This window comes from Apus apus, chromosome 4 (genome assembly GCF_020740795.1).
Source record: "Apus apus isolate bApuApu2 chromosome 4, bApuApu2.pri.cur, whole genome shotgun sequence".
Lineage (NCBI taxonomy): Eukaryota > Metazoa > Chordata > Aves > Apodiformes > Apodidae > Apus > Apus apus.
The window spans coordinates 33,044,736-33,063,265 of NC_067285.1; the positions used below are offsets into that span (position 1 = coordinate 33,044,736).

The 18,530-nt window shown below is 41.6% G+C and overlaps 1 protein-coding gene across 4 annotated transcripts in view; it reads right to left on the reverse strand.

Moving 5' to 3' along the window:
- The window catches only part of HERC4 (HECT and RLD domain containing E3 ubiquitin protein ligase 4), a 34,544-nt gene extending 17,093 nt beyond the window's left edge, over positions 1 to 17,451 (reverse strand). For 2 of the 4 annotated variants that reach the window (XM_051618540.1, XM_051618538.1), the window contains exons 1-12: positions 17,338 to 17,451; positions 16,424 to 16,529; positions 14,742 to 15,033; positions 11,880 to 12,039; positions 10,484 to 10,560; positions 8,270 to 8,491; positions 6,772 to 6,863; positions 4,520 to 4,650; positions 3,352 to 3,512; positions 2,901 to 2,977; positions 716 to 840; positions 161 to 220 (exon numbers count right to left, since the gene is read on the reverse strand). In XM_051618540.1, coding sequence (XP_051474500.1) covers positions 161 to 220; positions 716 to 840; positions 2,901 to 2,977; positions 3,352 to 3,512; positions 4,520 to 4,650; positions 6,772 to 6,863; positions 8,270 to 8,491; positions 10,484 to 10,560; positions 11,880 to 12,039; positions 14,742 to 14,967 — 1,331 coding nt within the window. In that variant the 5' untranslated portion in view covers positions 14,968 to 15,033; positions 16,424 to 16,529; positions 17,338 to 17,451. Of the gene's footprint in view, positions 1 to 160; positions 221 to 715; positions 841 to 2,900; positions 2,978 to 3,351; positions 3,513 to 4,519; positions 4,651 to 6,771; positions 6,864 to 8,269; positions 8,492 to 10,483; positions 10,561 to 11,879; positions 12,040 to 14,741; positions 15,034 to 16,362; positions 16,530 to 17,337 lie in introns of those variants that run through there. The other 2 variants (XM_051618542.1, XM_051618539.1) reach the window with 2 other exon arrangements.
- Between the last annotated feature and the right edge of the window lie 1,079 nt (positions 17,452 to 18,530).

The window sequence follows — 18,530 nt, forward strand, 5'->3', positions numbered from 1 at the left end:
ATGGCAGTAAAGGAGCTAGAAGTTTAAACTGTGGGTACCAGAGTAACAGTAAGAGATTGCAATGCTGGGAAGGTGTTACAGCTGAAGCAAGAAACCCTAGAAAGGCACTCACCATCAATTCTGTTCACGGGAATACTTGTTTAAAAGCCTGACCACTTACCTCAAAGCCAAAAAGCTCCCGTTCAGGCACCCAGCTGAGGAGAATGTTCCATCAATCTCACTGAAATTGTTCATATGAAATCAGTTACATTTATTTTCTTTTTACAAAGTAGCATTTACAAATTAGCATTTGCAATAAAAACCCTCCAGTATTTAATCCCTAATAAATTACATCATACAAAGGATGGAACTAAACAGCACTAGGTAAGCACTGAGTCTTGAATGGAGGTTTTAAGACAAGTCTTGCACTTGATTTTTAACTTCTTTGCCTCCTCCTTTACTGAAGTAGAAGCAATTATCTTCGAGCTGTTATTATATTCCTCTACATGAACTGTTACTTTTCAATGTGCAACTAGATACTTAATCTTGTACAGTCATCTAAACTGTGACAGAGATGACACAGACTAAAACAGACAGAAAGCAGAGTAAAACAGCTCTGCACGTAATTTAAAATCAGTAATTAAAAACAGCTTTGCTATATATGTACAAAACCCTGTTAATGCCCAATTCTAAAGTAAAATGATGAAAGACAACTTCTTTCCTCAACATTACTTACTTAGCTATTTCTACAGGAAGTCTCCCCGATGGGAAAGCCAGCAATCTTTGAATAAACGTTTCATTCACAGTCCAGATTTGCTTCAAAAAGTCAGGGTACCTAAAATCATCTGGTGGCACCATGTCCTGTATTTTAAAGGAAGTGTAAAGAATCAGGCACAAAAAATTGACTTACAGAAAAATCAATCCGGTGGTTGAGCTCTTTATCTCTTCATTGACTGACAATTTGCCTGCCTAGATTATTACTGTGAAATAAGGCCAAGGATAAATTTACTGTGCTACTATTCTAATAGTTTTGCCTTTGCTATGAAAGCAGAGCATACACTGAAAACATCAAGATTAGTGTGTCAATTCCCACCACAGCTTACCTCATGATAAACTCCCTAAACATACAAGTACTCTTCTAGCAGATGGACACTAAACAAGGTGCTACAAGAGTAGCAAGCATCTCTTCACCCTAGTCACTCCAAGCCAGTTAGCTCACTGCCAGGCTATGGGCATAGAGGAAAGGAGCCATTACATTTTTTGGACAGCTGCTCTCCTACCCAACTTCTATCAGATTCCTCTGAGAATGAATCATGTTTCTCTGAACACTTACTGCATCATCAGATGAGTTGTATTTTGATCTGCTGCTCATACTGAAAGAATTCCAGTAAGATTTCTCATAGGAAAGCAGAGCAGAACCAAGACCATCGCTTTGAGGAGGAACATTGGTTCAAAAAAGAGACGGCAGATAGCACAAAAGATAAGGTTAAATGAGTAAAAGTAAACATATTTCTCTTAGGGGTATAGTCTGACAGCACAGGTGACTCACTATGACTAGCTGGTGCCAAAAATCAGTACTTCTGAGCCCATCCCAGAGGATGGAGATGAGAAACCCTCCTGCCGTTTCTCTTGTGTCCAGCCAAAGTGTCACTGAAATCCAAAATGAAACTCAGGGAACTGAGCTGCCCAAAAACTAACTTGAGAAAACAGATTTTGGCTGAGACCCCTTAACTGGCAAGGACACACAAGTCCCAGGAGTACAGTTCTCACACAGCTTTGGAAGAACACAAATTACCAAACTAAGGAGTACTAGATGTAACACTCTAGCAGCATCAAAGTTCATTTAATGCAGATACTTTTTGTACAGAACACGCCACAATAACTGCATTCATCAGCCTCCAGTTCACCTCAGCTAGTCAGACAGAATCTACTTCAGTAATTACGAAAACTGCACACAAGGAGATTTAACAGCTAAGTTTTGAGCCCGTATGATCAGTAATTTTTCCAGTCTACACCTGCTGAACAAGCTTCTCCCCAATACAGCAACAGTTACCACAACTCAATCAGAATCAAGAAAAACCCAGAAAACTGTCAACGCTGTACAACCAGGATAGGCTGTGGGAGCAAAGGGCTGCTGTGAGCCAGGCCTGTGCTCAGCCTTTCTTGACAACAAACATGTTTCCCAATAAAATCTGTTTTGCTTTGTGTCCAAATTAGTTCTCACCACCCCACATACTCAACTCCTGATGCTTTATTAGTCCCTATGGTCTAATATCTGCTGGGTTATACTGGAAATAGTCCCTACACAAATCCAGTCATGCATCTTCTTGTTTTTTCCTCCTAACTGCTCTCATCACATTTCCTTTCCATCAAACTCTCATGTTGCCATTTTTACTGTCATGTCCTTCTAGGCTTTCTTTCAGAACTAGAATTTAAATGGAGCAATTCTTGTCCTTTTAAGTTTTAAGACTAGCACAAAACTCTACCACATAACAAACCACTTTACCACCTATTGTTTTTAGCAAAAAGCTCCATTTGATTCCAGATCACTGTGGTATGCTAAAAAGGCTACAGAGCAGAAGACAGCAAAGCTGCAGCCAGGAGTTACTGAGGAGGACTGTGCAGGGATGAAGAGCTCAAATATTCCTTTTGGAAAGGAAGGGAAGGGTATGCATCCATCCCTCAGGAAAAAGCTTATGCCAAAAAGTCCCCAGAGTTTACTGACAATTAACACTCAAACACTGGACCCAAGTCTTCAAATTCCTAAATTGTGTTAGTGTCTTGTGCTTCCACACTGCTCAAACAAACTTTATAATCAATGTATTTATGTATCTTCAACACGAAAATCTTTTAAAATGCATCAGACAAACTAAAATTTAACTTTGATAGCTTTTAGAATCAAATAATATTTCATTTTTTACCTGTGGATAAAAGTAGTGTGCAAAACTTTGGTCCCCACCAGAGAAAATTCTCTTTACACAGTAACACTCCTCAGTGCCTGCAACAGGAATAAAAAAAGGCAAGTGTGAAAATGTGAATTTGAGAAATGATTAAGACACTGCAATAAGCACTCAATTGGATAAAGTTTCCTTTGTTATGCAGCCTCGTTGAAAGGGATCTTTGCAATACAACAGTTCAGACTATCCCCATCACAGCTCTCAGCTTTAGCTCTAGCACTAACAAAGGACCTAGCCCAACAGCACAGGTAAGCCTGTATTCCCTACAGCAGAAATGAACGTTGGGGAACAGAGCACAATTAACACTGCTCAGAAGAAAGTGATTCTAGCCCATATTTAGTTTAAATCTCAAGATTAGTTAAGACATGACCAAGGAACAGGAATCCAGGATGTAAATAAGCCTGATGTTGCTTACCTGTGGTTATTGGGCACTGAGTACTATAAGGAAGCCAGTTTCCTTTCACTGTGAAGGGACTTTTCCTATTACTGGTTGTTCCTGTACCTAATTGCCCGTTGCCTCCCAGCCCAAAAGAATAGATTCTTCCAGATGAAGGAACAAACGCAGTCGTGTGCTGCCTAGGGCAAACAAAGTTCAGCGACAAAAAGCTAAGCGTTATTACATGCTTTGTGCAGGCCAGCTTAAGAACTGTGCTATCAGTATAGTAATGCTCCTGCAGTACCAAACACTCCACTTCTCTGCTGGCAATGCCCTGCCACTGGCAATGCTCCATTTATACTACAACAGGCAATATTCCATTTTCCTGGAAAAGTTCACGCAACAGAGACGCCAGGTTCTGCCGCGAACTCTCTGACCTTTAGAGTCTTATCTCCAGACATTCAGAAATTTCAAGTTCCTGTCAGACTGGCTGCATCTCCTTTCCCCTCCCAACCCCTCAACTCGAGATGCACTCTCTCCCATAACGAGTCTGGGAAGAACCAGTATTGATTTTATGAAAACTATTAGAAGAGAACGGGTCTAACTCAATGTCAACCAAACTGCTAGAAAGACAGGTTTATATTTACACACATTTTTTAGCCAAATAACAAAGTGTGCCCGTTTTAAAAAATAATGTTGCCTCTCTCATTGTCTACTTTATATGGCAGTTCTTTGGACAAGAGCATTTTCCTGCAGGCTGGGAATTCTTCCCATTTCATGGGTGCTATTATAATACACAAATAAAAACCCATTCAGAACTGAAGTGCCATACAATAGTACGGGTATTTCGGAAAACAAGTTATATTCCCAAATTTTACACTTATCCTCAGTGATGCTCATGTATCTCCCCCAATACATTTGTTATTGAATAGAAAATGACAAAGTGGCAGCAATGAACCACACCTGCACACTGATTATTAATAATACTTTCAGTTTAGAAAACTGGAGCCTCTAACTTCCTGTAGCCCTTCTATTGAAGGCTTTTAGAATCCCAGTAAGGTCTCTAAATACCTTTTGTTAGAGATCATCTTCTCTTCCCTAACCACAAAGGGTAAGAAAAAAACACTTTGCATTACACTATATATGAATTTTCATACAAAACAAGTAATTTATAAGATCCATAGTGGTAGCACAGCATAGACCTTACCTGCCACAAGTGATTTGCGTCACAACACTTCCCATAAGTTCAAAAACTTTCCTTGGGTTTATCTCATGGCTGGTGGAGTTATGACCCAACTGACCATAGCCTCCAGCTCCAAATGTAAAAACCCCACCTTCCTAAACAAATAAATTATTTGCATTAAAAAGATAGTATACCTCAGAACAGGAAATTTAACAGAAAGAGGGGTTTAATTAATCTCCTTGTCTGATGATTTTGGAATTGTGGTGAAAGGAGAGAAAATACACAAGAGTAAGAGGGCCCTGAGACACAGAGGAGTCACAATGTAACTGCACTTCTGAAAAATCAGCTGTCGAGTATTACATTAATCATGTTAAATCACATTCTTGTGATTTCCACATTTATGATACAATAGTCCTGCCATTAACTTGAGTCATTAATAGTAACTAATCCTTATTTTTCCTCTTTTCCCATTGTCTTGATGAACTACAACAGTAGGTAAACTCAGACTATTAAAAAAATGTGTAGTTTGGCTTTAAAATTCTAAATATAAAGTTCAAAGCAATTGCTAAATAGACATCTGCCCTCCTCAGGCAGATGATGCAGAGTATGACTGAAACAGTCAGCTTCACTATTTGAAAGCACTAGAAACCAGAACATTTCAACATTGTTGTAAGGCAAGTCATTTTTTAAAGTGTTTTTGATCAATTTAATCAAGAAATTAACCAAAAACTTTAATGAAAGAATGTTAAATCACTAACATTTTCAGAACTTACACAACTTACCTTACAACAACTTTGAAACTTTCCATTTTCAAATGCTTTGAAACTGTAAAGCTGATTCTTTCAATTCTACTCTGCACCAGACTGGACCTCTGCTGGAAATCATCATTAAAATGGCTGCGTCCGCTGAGAGAAACCAACAGCCTCATTCACTGAATCAGGATAACAAACAGTGACAGGATTTTCTGAATTTCAGAAGGACTTGAAGAATGCTCCTATATGTACATAGTACTGTCTACAACAGATGTAACTCAAGACCCCTTTGTTCTGCAGGGCCAAGCACAAAAGGGAAAATGGAGCTATACAAATGGGTGACAAATCATTTTTAGAAATATTTACAGTAAAGTCAGTATCTCGAGCCCATCAACTTTCAAGCAAGTTGGAAGTCAACTTCTATACATTAAAAAGGGAAATTTAGAATGCAAGTTACAGATTGCTCTTTAATTTACATTCTCTATTTCCCTAACCTTGCACAATACCTCAATAGCGACTTCAGGACTGCAAAGTTGCCCCATTTTTTTCAATCAAAGCAGGAGAATATTTTAGGGTAAAAAGCATTTATTTGTGAACAACATTTTCCTTTCACTGCAGAAAACTAAGTGTGTATAAGCAACAAAAATATGACATTTAGGCAGATCACATCCTTCAAAACAGCTTCTGACTTTTTGCAGTGTAAAAATCCAAACTAACACATTAACAAACCCCATACATTTTCCAAAATTAAACACTTTTTTTTTTCCTTCAGAAATCAAACATTTAAAATACTAGTTTTCACATTCCAATGCCTTCTACAATATTCTGAATTAAACAGATTCAGACATGAAATGAATACTTGGGCACTGCCCAAATCTAGATCAGCCAGAATTTTCTACTGTGGCAGTAGGAAATAATCTATTTATAATTTGATGCATTTTATTGACAGTGATGAACAACAGAAAATGTCAAAATGATACTGATCCACACCTAAATGTTTAAGTCTAATCCAACTATCAAAGCACAGAAATAACAGTACAGGAGCTAATCTTTTAAAGTAAAAAACATCTTTTAAAGCCATGGTTTACCCACCACAAAATACATGTAGTTATCATCACTTGATACTTGAAATACACTATTCATCACTAAAATTAGTATAAGAAAGAGCATTAGCATTATACATTCTATGTTTCTCCTAAAAAATTTCAAACAAGTTTAAAAAATTTTAAAACAGGACTCCAAATGATGCAGTTAGCCAAGAGTTAAGTGTAAAGCAATTTGACACATTTCAGCTCTCTAGTTAATCTATTTAATTCCTACATCTCTGGACAAACACGTGGCACTGACACAGCAGTTTGATACTTTTCAAATATTTAACCATTCTTCCAGTGTTTCCTCAACTTCATTCAATAAATTCTGAAGAAATTTTACATGGCACTGTGTTTATTACTTCCTATCTAGGTAGTGTCTTCTCTTGAAAATGTTATAAAAATCAAAACATAAACATATCTTTGAATGTTTTACCTTTGTAAGGGCAGCAGTATGATCTTCTCCACAACATATATGAACAACCTTCTGAGTTCTCAGTGACTTTAGCAGAGTAGGAACATACCTGTCTGAAAGGTTTAATACAGTAGTAGATTGCTTACTTTGAAAGTAAATAAATAAATAAATCAGAAAACAAATAGTTTTGCTCACTTACATAAATCTGGTTTCAAAGAAACCCTTTCCGTTTGTTAGCATAATGCAATCATTGTGACTGACTTTATGTATCTTTGAGGAGTAAGTACTACAAAACGACAGAGGCACTGCTACACTGAAATATTTTGTAGCAAACACTTTCATTTTCACTAGCATAGGATCATATGGCAAAACATAAGTCATGAAATATGGAACAGTAAAGTGGACCTTTGGCCATAAGAAAACAATGTTATTAAACGTGTAATAGAACAGAACACTGAATTATTAGAAAGCACAACTAATCTCCCTCCATCACCAGCATAAATCAACATGGTCATCCAGTTGCACAAAGGGAATTTTTTAAAACAGTAGCATTAATGTCTTAGGATTTGTCAGGTATGCTAAGATGCCTGGAACAAGCCCTCTCCACACATAAGAAAGTAACTTGACTGAGAAGTACTGCTATCTAAAATGAATGGGGTCTTACCTATTCTAAACAATACGTAGAAGCAACTGAAGCCTCCCATGAAAACCTGATTTCCAAAAAGTACAGGAGTGTGACTGCACTTGAAGTGTTAATTAAAAAATGCATTTTAGCTACAATATAGTTTTCTCATTTTAAATAGCGTTGAGAACAATGAACCAGTGAGAAAATCTGAGTTCATAAAACAAGCTATAGATCATTCTGTACTGTGTATTGCAGGAACCTGGTAGCATACACTCCCACCCTCGTGTCCTGCACTGGGATAGTGTGCAGTGCAGTGTAATGCAACTAACAAAGACACAATGTTTTGCCTAGCCTAACCACTTGCTTCAAATCGTTAACGAGTATCAACAACCTAGTAGAGGAAATTTTTGAAATGGTTAGCTAAAAATCATGCATGATTACCAAAAGAGGCCTCAGAAGGCAGACATCCACGTGGCAGTAAAACGATGAAGATGCCTTAAACGTGCCTAATAAGAACCACCAAATAGTTTTGATAGATTACTTGCTTTGTCAATCAATTTCATCTGCCTAAAGTTCAGTTCAAACTGTAACTACAGCACAGTATCTTAATTCAATCCCATTCACAAAGTTCAAGCCAAAGAAGAATACAGAATAGGGAAAGAAAACAAGTCGAGCAGGCTAGAATTTCACCATATCACTGTCAGAATTACCACTAGCAAAACAGCTGAGGAAAAAACTCATCTTCCTTATGCAACCTCACATAACACCAGCCCTCTCTGAAAATATTCAACAAACCTTTGTTCTGTCTGCTCATTTTCTAGGAAGACCACTGCCCTTGAGATTCACAAGCCAAGACCTTCAGAGTGAAACTTTCCTCAATTAATATTTACTTACCATTATCATCATTGAGCCCCAGCTGCCCGAATTTATTGCGTCCCCATCCAAAAATGGCTCCAGAAAGAGTGAGTACAAAACTATGAGCTCCTCCTGCTGCAATCTGTGCAAAAGGGATTCCCAGCAGAGATTTAATCACATGTGGTGAGTTTTGTTTTGTATACTCATAACCTAAGCCCAGTTGGCCATATTTGTTCTGTCCCCAGGAAAACACTTCACTTCCTGTTAAAAGAAAAAAATATATACATATAATCAATATAGTTTAATTATATGAAGTTTATTTACTGTAAGAAAAGCTAAAAATTAGACAGTTGCCCTTCAAGTATTTCTGAGTTTGAAAATGTCTACAAATTACTGACTTTTGAAGCTAAGTATTGTCACATAATTTGCACACTCAAATTCAACTCAAATATTTAATCGGAGCAAAAATCTTCGAATTGCATTTAAAACCCTCAAAACTGCTCTCACACATTCCTGTTTCAGCAGTGTTAGGTGAGCTGAGTTTGGTTATTACTAAGCAAGATGCTGTTCCATTTGGAGTTCCCCTGTAGCATGTATTTTTATGCAGAGATCCTGTTGAAATCACATACTGGACAGGAAAAAATTTCCCATTGCAAGGCTCATTTAAGCTTCTGTGGTAACATACATAATTTTAACATACAAGTTAAGTGACATTTTAAATATTAAAATCTTGTATCAATGAGACAATCATGAAGAACAAAGCTTGTAATGCCATTTGATAATGTATAAAGGCAAAAAAAACAACCTTTTGAAGAATCAGAAGTCAGAGAGCTGTTTATGTGAAGATTGCCTCCAAAAGAAAATGTTCTACTGAACAACCAACGTTTTGCCAAGGTTTTTACTATCCTAAAGATCAATACCTAATCATAAATATGTTTTGCTTTTGCTGATGCCACACATTTCACACAGCAACGTTAGCTTCAAGCAGTAACATCTGCCATGTCTCTCCATCTTTCCAATTACAGTTTTATCAAGATGGAATACACTGAAAACCAACCCCAGGGGGAAGGCTCTCCCAGATTTTATGTAATTATATAAACAACAACTACAAAACCAAATAAAAACCAAACAGATAAAAAAGCCACCCAAACCACCACTTTATACAAAACAAACTTCCTGACATCAAGCTAAAAAATTTATAACAACATGTACTAATTCACCTGATCAACATCCCATGTATAAATCTAAAAATACTACTAAGTCTCCTCTCAAAATGCCTGATTCAAGTAGGTTCCTATCATTTTCCTCCCAGTGTTGATCTATTTTTCAGGCCAAAACTGTGACTGACCTTGCTCCATTGCACGACATAAACACTGTCAAACTACAATCTTTCTGGAATTTTTGAGTTTCAAAGTTTTCATTAACCCCACCCAGCAGCCACTTCTTCCTAACGGAAATTTTAGCCACAATTCTCCTTTGTCATGAGAAAACAAAGGAGTACATTTAAATTCATATTCACTTCTGGATGGCTATATTAACTAGACATGAAATATTCTTACATGAGTGAGGCCAGTTGAGTATGTTCTCACAGCCCCAGCAAAATTTTGAAGATAGATGTTTAAATCTTTCAACAGGTGGGTTATAATGTGACATTACACTTTAACCATATATGAAAGAGACTTTGCAATAGAGAAGCAGACAAGAAAGTTGCTGCCTGCGAACATCAGTGACTTGAAGTTACAGGTTAAAACACACTAGGGACAATGAAGGATGCTAGCAGAATGAAAAGTAGATGGAACTAAAAAAGGGAAAGAAACAAAAATTAATTTAAAAAGGAAATTGAATTAAAACAAGACGATAAAAAGAAAAAAAAAAAAGCAGAACAACAAACATTTGTCTGTGCACTTATTTTTGAAACCCAAGCTTCTTCCATCATTAAATTACATTTCCCCTACCAACCTGAAATCACAGAATGGTTTTGTTTGGAAGAGACCTTAAAGATCACCTAGCTTCAACCCCCTGCCATGGGCAGACCAAGTTGCTCCAAGCCCCATCCAACCTGCCCTTGAACACTTCCAGGGATGGGGCAGCCACAGCTTCCCTGGGCAACCTGTTCCCATGTCTTACCATCTGTGTTAAGTGGTAGCATGCTTTAAAAACACATTTCATTTTTAAACAAGACAAAGTAAATGTTGAAACCTCTAGCATTACCTGGTAAGAAAGTACACAGCACTTCAGAAGAATTTGGCTTACCTTTTGAGAGTGCTAGCGAGTGATAATAACCACAAGCAACTTGAACAATCTGGATCTCTGATAAGCTTTTAATATTCCTATTGGGGTGAGAAAACAGAGAAGGAACTAGGCTGCTAGGCTGTGGTATGAAATATAAAGTCACACCAAAGGTTAATATACAAAAAGTGAATCTTTTTCACTCAAGTATATATCAAACAAATTTAAATACATAATGTCAATTAGAAGCTATTTTGTAAAGCCTTAACACTTTCAAGGATAGGTTCTGTTTAATTTTTAAATTAATCAAGTCGTTAAAAGACCATAATGAAGAATTAGGGAGGTTCATGTCCTAGGAAGGAGATCTCACACAGCTGAATGGAAGAAATTAATACCAGATGCAAGAAGAAAATTATTCTTATTTTCTAGTTTCTTAAAGGAAAAAAAGGCTTTACAATCTCTGTCACATCAATATTAAAGACTGAATGACATTCTGTTAAAATTTAAACAATTTTTCACCTCTACTAGCATTAACTTCAACCAAACCTTCAGTTTACAGTGCTATTAGGTATAGCACAGTACTATAAAGAAGTGGCAAATACATACAAATGTGCACTAAACCCAGTATGCTTTCAGCTTCCAATGAGAAAAATGAGTTTCTAGAAGGCCTGTCAACTTTTAAATTGTATAGAGAAATAAATAACCTTTATATTAGATATTGATGTCTTTCATATCTATATGTATGTTCCATATAGCCATGATAAAGTTATAAATTACTAATGCTACATGGAGTTGCTACTCTTGTGTGTCTTTTTCCTATGTAAAAAAGAAAACTAGAAAAATTCCAGCTTGCAAACTGCTACTGAGAGTTTACTGATCATAGGGAACACATTCATCAGTAAAAATGTGAACTTCAGCTAGCTGGAATGCTTGCAGCATTCTGAAAACAAGCAAGTGAAATTGGCTAGCATTCATTGTTACAACTAGAACTATTTCACCATAGCTAAAAAACCTGAGAGTGATCCAATAGCGAATGTACCTTCTTCAAATGTACTCCCAGGATTTAACATTCTGCTTCTCTTTAACTCCTCTGAAATGGCAGTTACCAATCCCCACTTACATTCTTAAAATACCCATCCTACTTTTCCAAAATAACTCCCCTTCTTAGCAATGATCATTAAAACCAAACCAAACAAAAAAAGAACAAGCCACAAACCAACAAACCAACCCAAGCAAACCCACACCACTTCTCACATAAGCGGATGTTTTGAGAAATGAAACTGTTTACAGCAAGCACCACAGCTAAGAATATACTTTCTAACCTGTATTATTAATTTTAACAGCAGAATAACTTAACCAATATGATTTCAGCACTTTTTTTTCCCAAAAAAAATTAACTTATTGTATACTAATTTTTAACCTGGGCACTCTGACGCATTCCTCTGTTCCCGGCAAGCCAAGCTGTCCATCAGTAGCCAGACCCCAAGCATATACCTGACCCTTGTCATTTAATGCAAGTGTGTGGGCTTCTCCACATGATACAGCTACAATATTTTGGGCATCCAGTGCACCAACGTGCTCTAAGGAAGAAAAAAGATAATTATTTAACAAAAAAACCCACCAAACTATCGTTGTTCAAGATAGTTACACTCAGTACTAAGATGTAAATAACATAACACACCCTTTATTTAAAATGATAAGCATGCTACTCTAGAAGTAAATTAAATCTGACACCCCCAAGTAACCAAACAACTGTATCTGGAGCAATATACAGAAGTGCACAAAAACTGCAGCTTGATCATAATGGTTCCTTCTAATCTTACCATCTGAAAATGAGTGCAGAAACTCAATTAACATTAAGGTCAAACAGATTATTGTCAAACGACGACACGTGTAGACATTATGTAAGAGGAAAACATTCCACCACAGCAAATTAAATTCACCTATTCATTATTAACAAAAAAAGCCTGCAAACAAGGCAGGGCAAATTAAAGACTAAAGTTACTGATTTTGCAACGAGCTACACAATGTCCTCTTTATAATGCAAAATACTGTAGAAACAGATCCTAAAGAGTCATTTTTCTAGATAGACAGTGCATGCCTCTGAAGAGGGCACACTAAAATATCTGTGGTTTTTTCCAGAAGTCTGCATCAACACCTTTAAACACATTAGGAAAAACTTAAGGTTTGTTTTTGTGCTTATGATTTGTCACCTGAAGTCTAATATTTTCATTTCAGCAAGGCTAAGGTGGAGAAATATCATCAGGGCTTATCACGAAGTCTGGCATTTTCAAGAGACCCCTTCAACAAGAGCCTGCTCTGACATGTGGTGCTCAGCGTTCAAACACACAGATTCTATTCCTGCCCAAGAATGGCACACCCCTGGAAAAGCCTGTGTAACACCAACATAACATGCCCTGGAAACACAGCCCAGCATGGCCTATTTCCAAACAGCAGCTAACAGGATCGGCACCATGACAGGCCCTCAGTTTCCAAAACCAAAGGTCACAGGCTGCAGATAGAAGTTCATTTTTTTTTTCAACTGCTAGTCTGATTAAAGAGGTCACCACCCCAACTCAGCCCATGAGGCCCTCCACAGCTCTGCCAGTGGAAGAGATCATGTAAGTGCTCTCCAGCTCAGGCAACAGCATGCAGATTAGCTCAGACTATCTTCAGGAACCAGGCAGGCGGAATTCGCCTGATATGGATTAGGGAACACTCGCACAATCCCTGTGGCAAGCAGAGCCCTGTGGGGGGAAAGAGGGAAGGCACAGCTACATGGTGCCACTGAGGTGGCAAAGACATGCAGTCAGCGACCAAGCTCTCTTGGGTTAACAGGAATATGTTCACAGGAGAGCATCCACCCATTTGTAAAGATACCGAGCCTCTTCAGGCTTTGCAGGGAAAGTTATCCCAACGGACTGAGCATTCAAGAGTAGTGTCAGCAACCTCTAGGTGAAAGAAAAAATAGGGAGGACATTACAATCCTCATAACTGCTGTGTCAAAAAAACCTGAGATGTCAAAAAAAAAAAAAAGAGATGTATAGTAGGTGTTTGTCCATTACATAGGAAAAATCATCCAAGGCTGTTTTGAAAAAACAAAATTTGTAAGCCAGACATTTTCGCTGTCACTTTTAGATTTAAAAGACAATTCAGCATCCTCTTCCAAGTGGGCAACAAGTATTCAGACTAAGTTTGACAAGCTGAGTTTCTATTCACGTTCATGAAGCAGATGCTTGCACAGGATTAAAGCTTACCAGTTTTAATATCCATTTACTGTTTCCCAACAGAAGTCCAAATCAGTTTGCAAAGTTACATATCAACTACACAGCAGATCTCTCTACCTGGCACCAAAACCAAAACTCTGAGTAAAGGCGAACTACTAAAATATTGCATAACGCCTTATTTCCACTTGAAATGCTTGTACCAATTTTTGTGCTCGTAAAATTGCTACAGCAGCGATTAAAATAAACTCTTGCTAAGGCTTTCCAGTTTGCTTATGTTGTGCTGGAAGGACTGTCAGCAGCACTGTTCCACCCCTCAGCAGCACGCAGCCATGACTCACAGGCACAGCTCTGAAAGGAGCCCATGTGCACCCTCCTCTGCAGTCCCTGCAAGATGTTTACCCTCTTCTGCTACAGAACTAGCAGAAACACATCACACAGATAGGAAGAAAAAAGCCCAAAGAACTTTTAAACTGCATCCTGTAGGCTTTTCCAAATCCTCTTCCTGTAGCCCTGCATATGCTGAGAAGCCTTTTATCCAAAGTTTCACTTTTCGTGATTTAAGCAGACTCGCTCCACATCACATATTAGATGGCTAAAAATGCACTGTATTTCTCAACTATGGTTCACCAGATACTCATTTTCACTGTGTGGCAGTAGCCCAACCCATACACACAGTACAATGCTAATCCATGTACTGAAGCAGGTCACCTCCCCTTGAGATTAGAAACAGCTACTGAGTCTCCCATGGCCTTAGGTGAAGTGATTCCATGCTGGGAATAAAAAGTAACATTGGCACTGTCCAGATGCACAGCAGACAAAAATATGAGGGGACAGCCATGTTTCACAGTGGGTTGTCTCCCAACTGTCACAAGATGCAATCCAGGCAAAGGAATGCTTTTCAAGTTAAAAATATGCTCATTCTTAGAAGAACTACTGTGCATACAATTCCACACATACACAGACACTGGCAATCTTGGGTATGATTTAGCATAAAAAACCAAAAACTACATGTACAGCCACACACACTCTTCACAATTCATTGCTTCTATACTTACCAGGTCTTTTCCTGGCTTTTTCATGCCCTAGTTGTCCTAGATCATTGCATCCACATGTATAAACAGTTCCATCATCCAGGACAAAAACAGTATGTCTGAGTCCACATCCTACATCTCTGACCCTTTTATTTAAGAAAAAGTCACTTTTTCTGGGTTCTAAAACAATCTCTTCATCAATTCCACCCAATCCAAGCTGTCCAAAAGATGCATTTCCCCAGCACAACATGTTTATGCTTCTCTTGATCACAGAGATCTTCCAACTTCACTTTTCTAGAATATCCCTTCTGCACAGCTGTTTAAAAAAAAAAAAAAAAAGAGTGTACAGTTTTTCAGTATTGCCCCTAATGTTCATGTTACCTTCTTGCTCTATAACTCACAAATTCACTTTCTATATACCAATATATCAAAACACTGAGCAACTTTTAAGAGCATTCTTTACTTTCTTGGGTGGTGTTTATATTAACGCTGCAGTAAAACCCTTTCTTTCCCATTCCAGACACAACTTTTAAGATGTGCACATCCAAGGTTTTACAAAACTTAAAAGTATTAACTTCTTTAACCCCTAATCCAGAACTACACCAATGGCAGTCACAACCAATTCCAGCCAGAGAAAATCAACTCAGACATCTTTTAGGGAGACAGTAGAGGCTGGGTTCTTTCCACTGGGAGTTGCATGACTTCTGAAAGGACTAGGTACAGCCCCCAGATCATCCCCAAAACACTTGACTCAGAGCTTGGAAAAAACTGGTCAGCTCTGATCAATCCAGTTACGCAACACAAAGAATAAGACAGTATATCAATCATCACATGTAAACAACTATGAGTCAACTGAACTTACAATTTAAATCCAAAATACTTACAAAATACACAGCTGAAACTCAAGTCCCCAGTCTTGCACTGCTATCAGCACAGGCTACAGCTTCATAGCTACTCTGCAGTAACAGGAGGCCACACATGCACACTCCCCCACGCAAACCCCATCCCTGATGCCTACATTGCAATTACCAGTATTTGTGCTGACAGACTCTGCATATTTGGAAAGGATACAAAGCTATTTACTATGCATAAGTGCATACACCTCTCTTTCATTTTCACTAGTGCCAATTTCGCTTTCATTTTCAGTATTTCAGATGAAGAAGTACTTATGGAAATGCTGTCGCTGTCACACTACACTTCTGTGACAGTAAGTTTCCCCACATTTTCAAAGCAATTTAAAAAATAATTAAAAAAAAAAAAATCAAGGCAACACAGTGTAAAATTGCTATTAACTCTCATCTGTGACCGTTATCTGAAAGACAGCACCAACGCTGGGATGTGGAATACAGTGCAACGCTACAGCTGCACTCAGGCTCACATCCTGCAGGGTCACAAGGTGTCTAAAAAGCCCTGGTGTGAAACTGCTCAGAGAAGCAAGCCACCCGTTAGCACCTGAGCATTTCTGGCACCAAACAAGGGCAGAGTCCTTGCCAGCACAACAGGATGGAATATTTTTCTCTGACAAACTCAAAACCCAGTAAGTAAGATGCTTATTTTTGCGATGTTATTAAAAAAAAACAACCAAACAAAGAAAAAACCCCACCCAGCCAAACAGCTGAAAGAAAATGCGTTGCATTCTGTTTACCTATCTCAGGAGGTGACACATGATCAACTATTCCCCTAGCTATCACTAGCTATTACCCTACCACATTCAGAAGGGGACATCAAAAGGAGGACGTCTTCAGCTAGGACATAGCTCCGCAACAGCGAGTTTCACGCCTCTGCAGCCGTGACAGCAACACAAGCTTCACCCTGTCACATAAAGAAGCCGGGAAAGACGGTCTGATTAGCGCCCCAGGATTCCCGCAGCCGGAACGCGTCTCCCGTGGGGCACAAAGGGAAGTTCTGCTTTCTGTTCCAACAGAGATGTGCGTGTGTGTGTGGGGGGGGGGGGGGGGTGGGTGTTTGGGGTTTTTAAGAGTCAGCAGCCCCGAAGTTCTGCACTTTGCTCTCCAAGCCCGGGCAGGACGTTATCCCCGTGGGCAGCCCCGGCAGCCAACTCGCGTGGACTGCCCCGCGTGACGTCAAAAGCAGCCTCAGGCCGACAGCAGGCGAGGAAAACCGCCCGGCCCGCGTTCTCCCGGCAGCGAGCGGGTAACGGCGCTCCGGGAAGGCTCGGGACGCTTCCCGCGGGCGGGAGCGGGCTGTGCCCCCGGGCCAGGCCCCCTGCCCGGGCCCGGCCCCAGCCCCGTCGGGCCGCTCGCCCGGCTCCCCCGAGGGGGTCCCGCAGCCCTTCTGTGCGGGGCCCGACCCACCGGGCTGCACCCTTCACCTGCCGCCAACGCGCTGCGGGCCCCGGCGGCGGGAGCGGGGCCTCCGCCCGTCCCGACGGGGCGGCGCCAGGAGCCCCGCTCCCCCCAGCGCGCCCCGCAGCCGCGCCCGCAACGGCCCCAACCGCCCCGGCCCGGCCGGGCCCGCACGCCGCTCGGCCCGCCCCGGCCCCACTAACCGCCGTCCGACCCGCGGGGCCGAGCGCGGCCCCGGCCCTTTCCCCGTCTACCCCGCGGGGCCGAAGGGCGGCGGCGGCTCCCGGGCCCGCAGCCAACCCCGCGGCACTCACCGGCGGAGAAGCGCGGAGAAGCGCGCAGCCCCGGCTCCGCTCCGCTCCCCGGCCCGCCAGGCCGCGCCCAGCCCGCCGCAGCCACACACCGGCCCCGCGGCGACAGGGCCCGGCCCCGCTCCTGCGCAGGCGCTGCGGGCGGAGCCGCTTCCCCGCCCGCCTCCTCCCGCGCCGCCTCCCGCTGGAGCGGCCCGGCCTGGGCGCGGGGGGCTGCGGGGCTCGGGGGGCTGCGGGGCGGATACGACCGGAGCCACCGCGGGGCTGCGGTCCCCGCCGCTCGGGCTGGAGCTGCCGGCTGGCGCGGAGGAGGAGGAGGAGGATGGAGCGAGCGGCGGGTGCGGGAGCGATGCCCCGAGCGCTGGCGGTGGCGCCGGGCCCCCCCGGCTGGGCGTGCTCTGGTGCGGGACCTCGGGAGCGCGGGGCGGCTGTCAGACGTGGCACGGGTGTGTTGCGTCCCGGCCTTTCGGAGTTAACAGTCCGGCCCGTGCCCCGGGGCACATCGCTCCCGCCGTGCCTGCCGAGGTGCCGGTGCCCGCGCGCTGCTCCTCCCCGGCCGCCCCGGTAACAGGCTCGGCCGCGCGTCGCTGCTCCTTGCCCGTGATCTGCAGAGATCCGCAGAAGCCTCTCCTTGATCTCTGAGGGCACGGAAAGGATGAGATCAGTGAGGGGGAAGGAACTGGATCCACCAGGGAGAAGCAGCGGGAACAAACTGTTCTTCATACTCCAGTCGCCTGTCATTAACTCCTGGCACAAGGGAGCTGCTCTTCCCCGAGGGCGATCCTGACGGAGAGAGGCAGCGGTGCCCGCGACAGCCGTGGCGTGGGCCCTCCTGGCCGAGGGACACGGGTGGGTCCGGGTGTATCTGCTGGGTCCCTCTGCCAGACGTGAACCCCGCCTTCTGAATTCTGCCTTCCAGGTACCAGCCATTCTCAGCACCGGAGTCTACACAAGGCGGAGACGTTAGAACCTTTTTTTTCACTCAACACTTGCCTCTAGCACAGCAACTAAAGAGAAGTTTACACGCTAGACACGTTTTTTTTAGCTTTTTCTTCTCTAGGATTCTGCTCCGGGAGGAAAATCCACTGCATTTTATGTAAGTGGCCTGGGCTGGGAATCCAAATGTAGTTTCCTGATTCAGCGGGTCCCTCCGAAGCAGTTCTGTGATCCACCTCTATCTAGGTCAGGAAATAAAC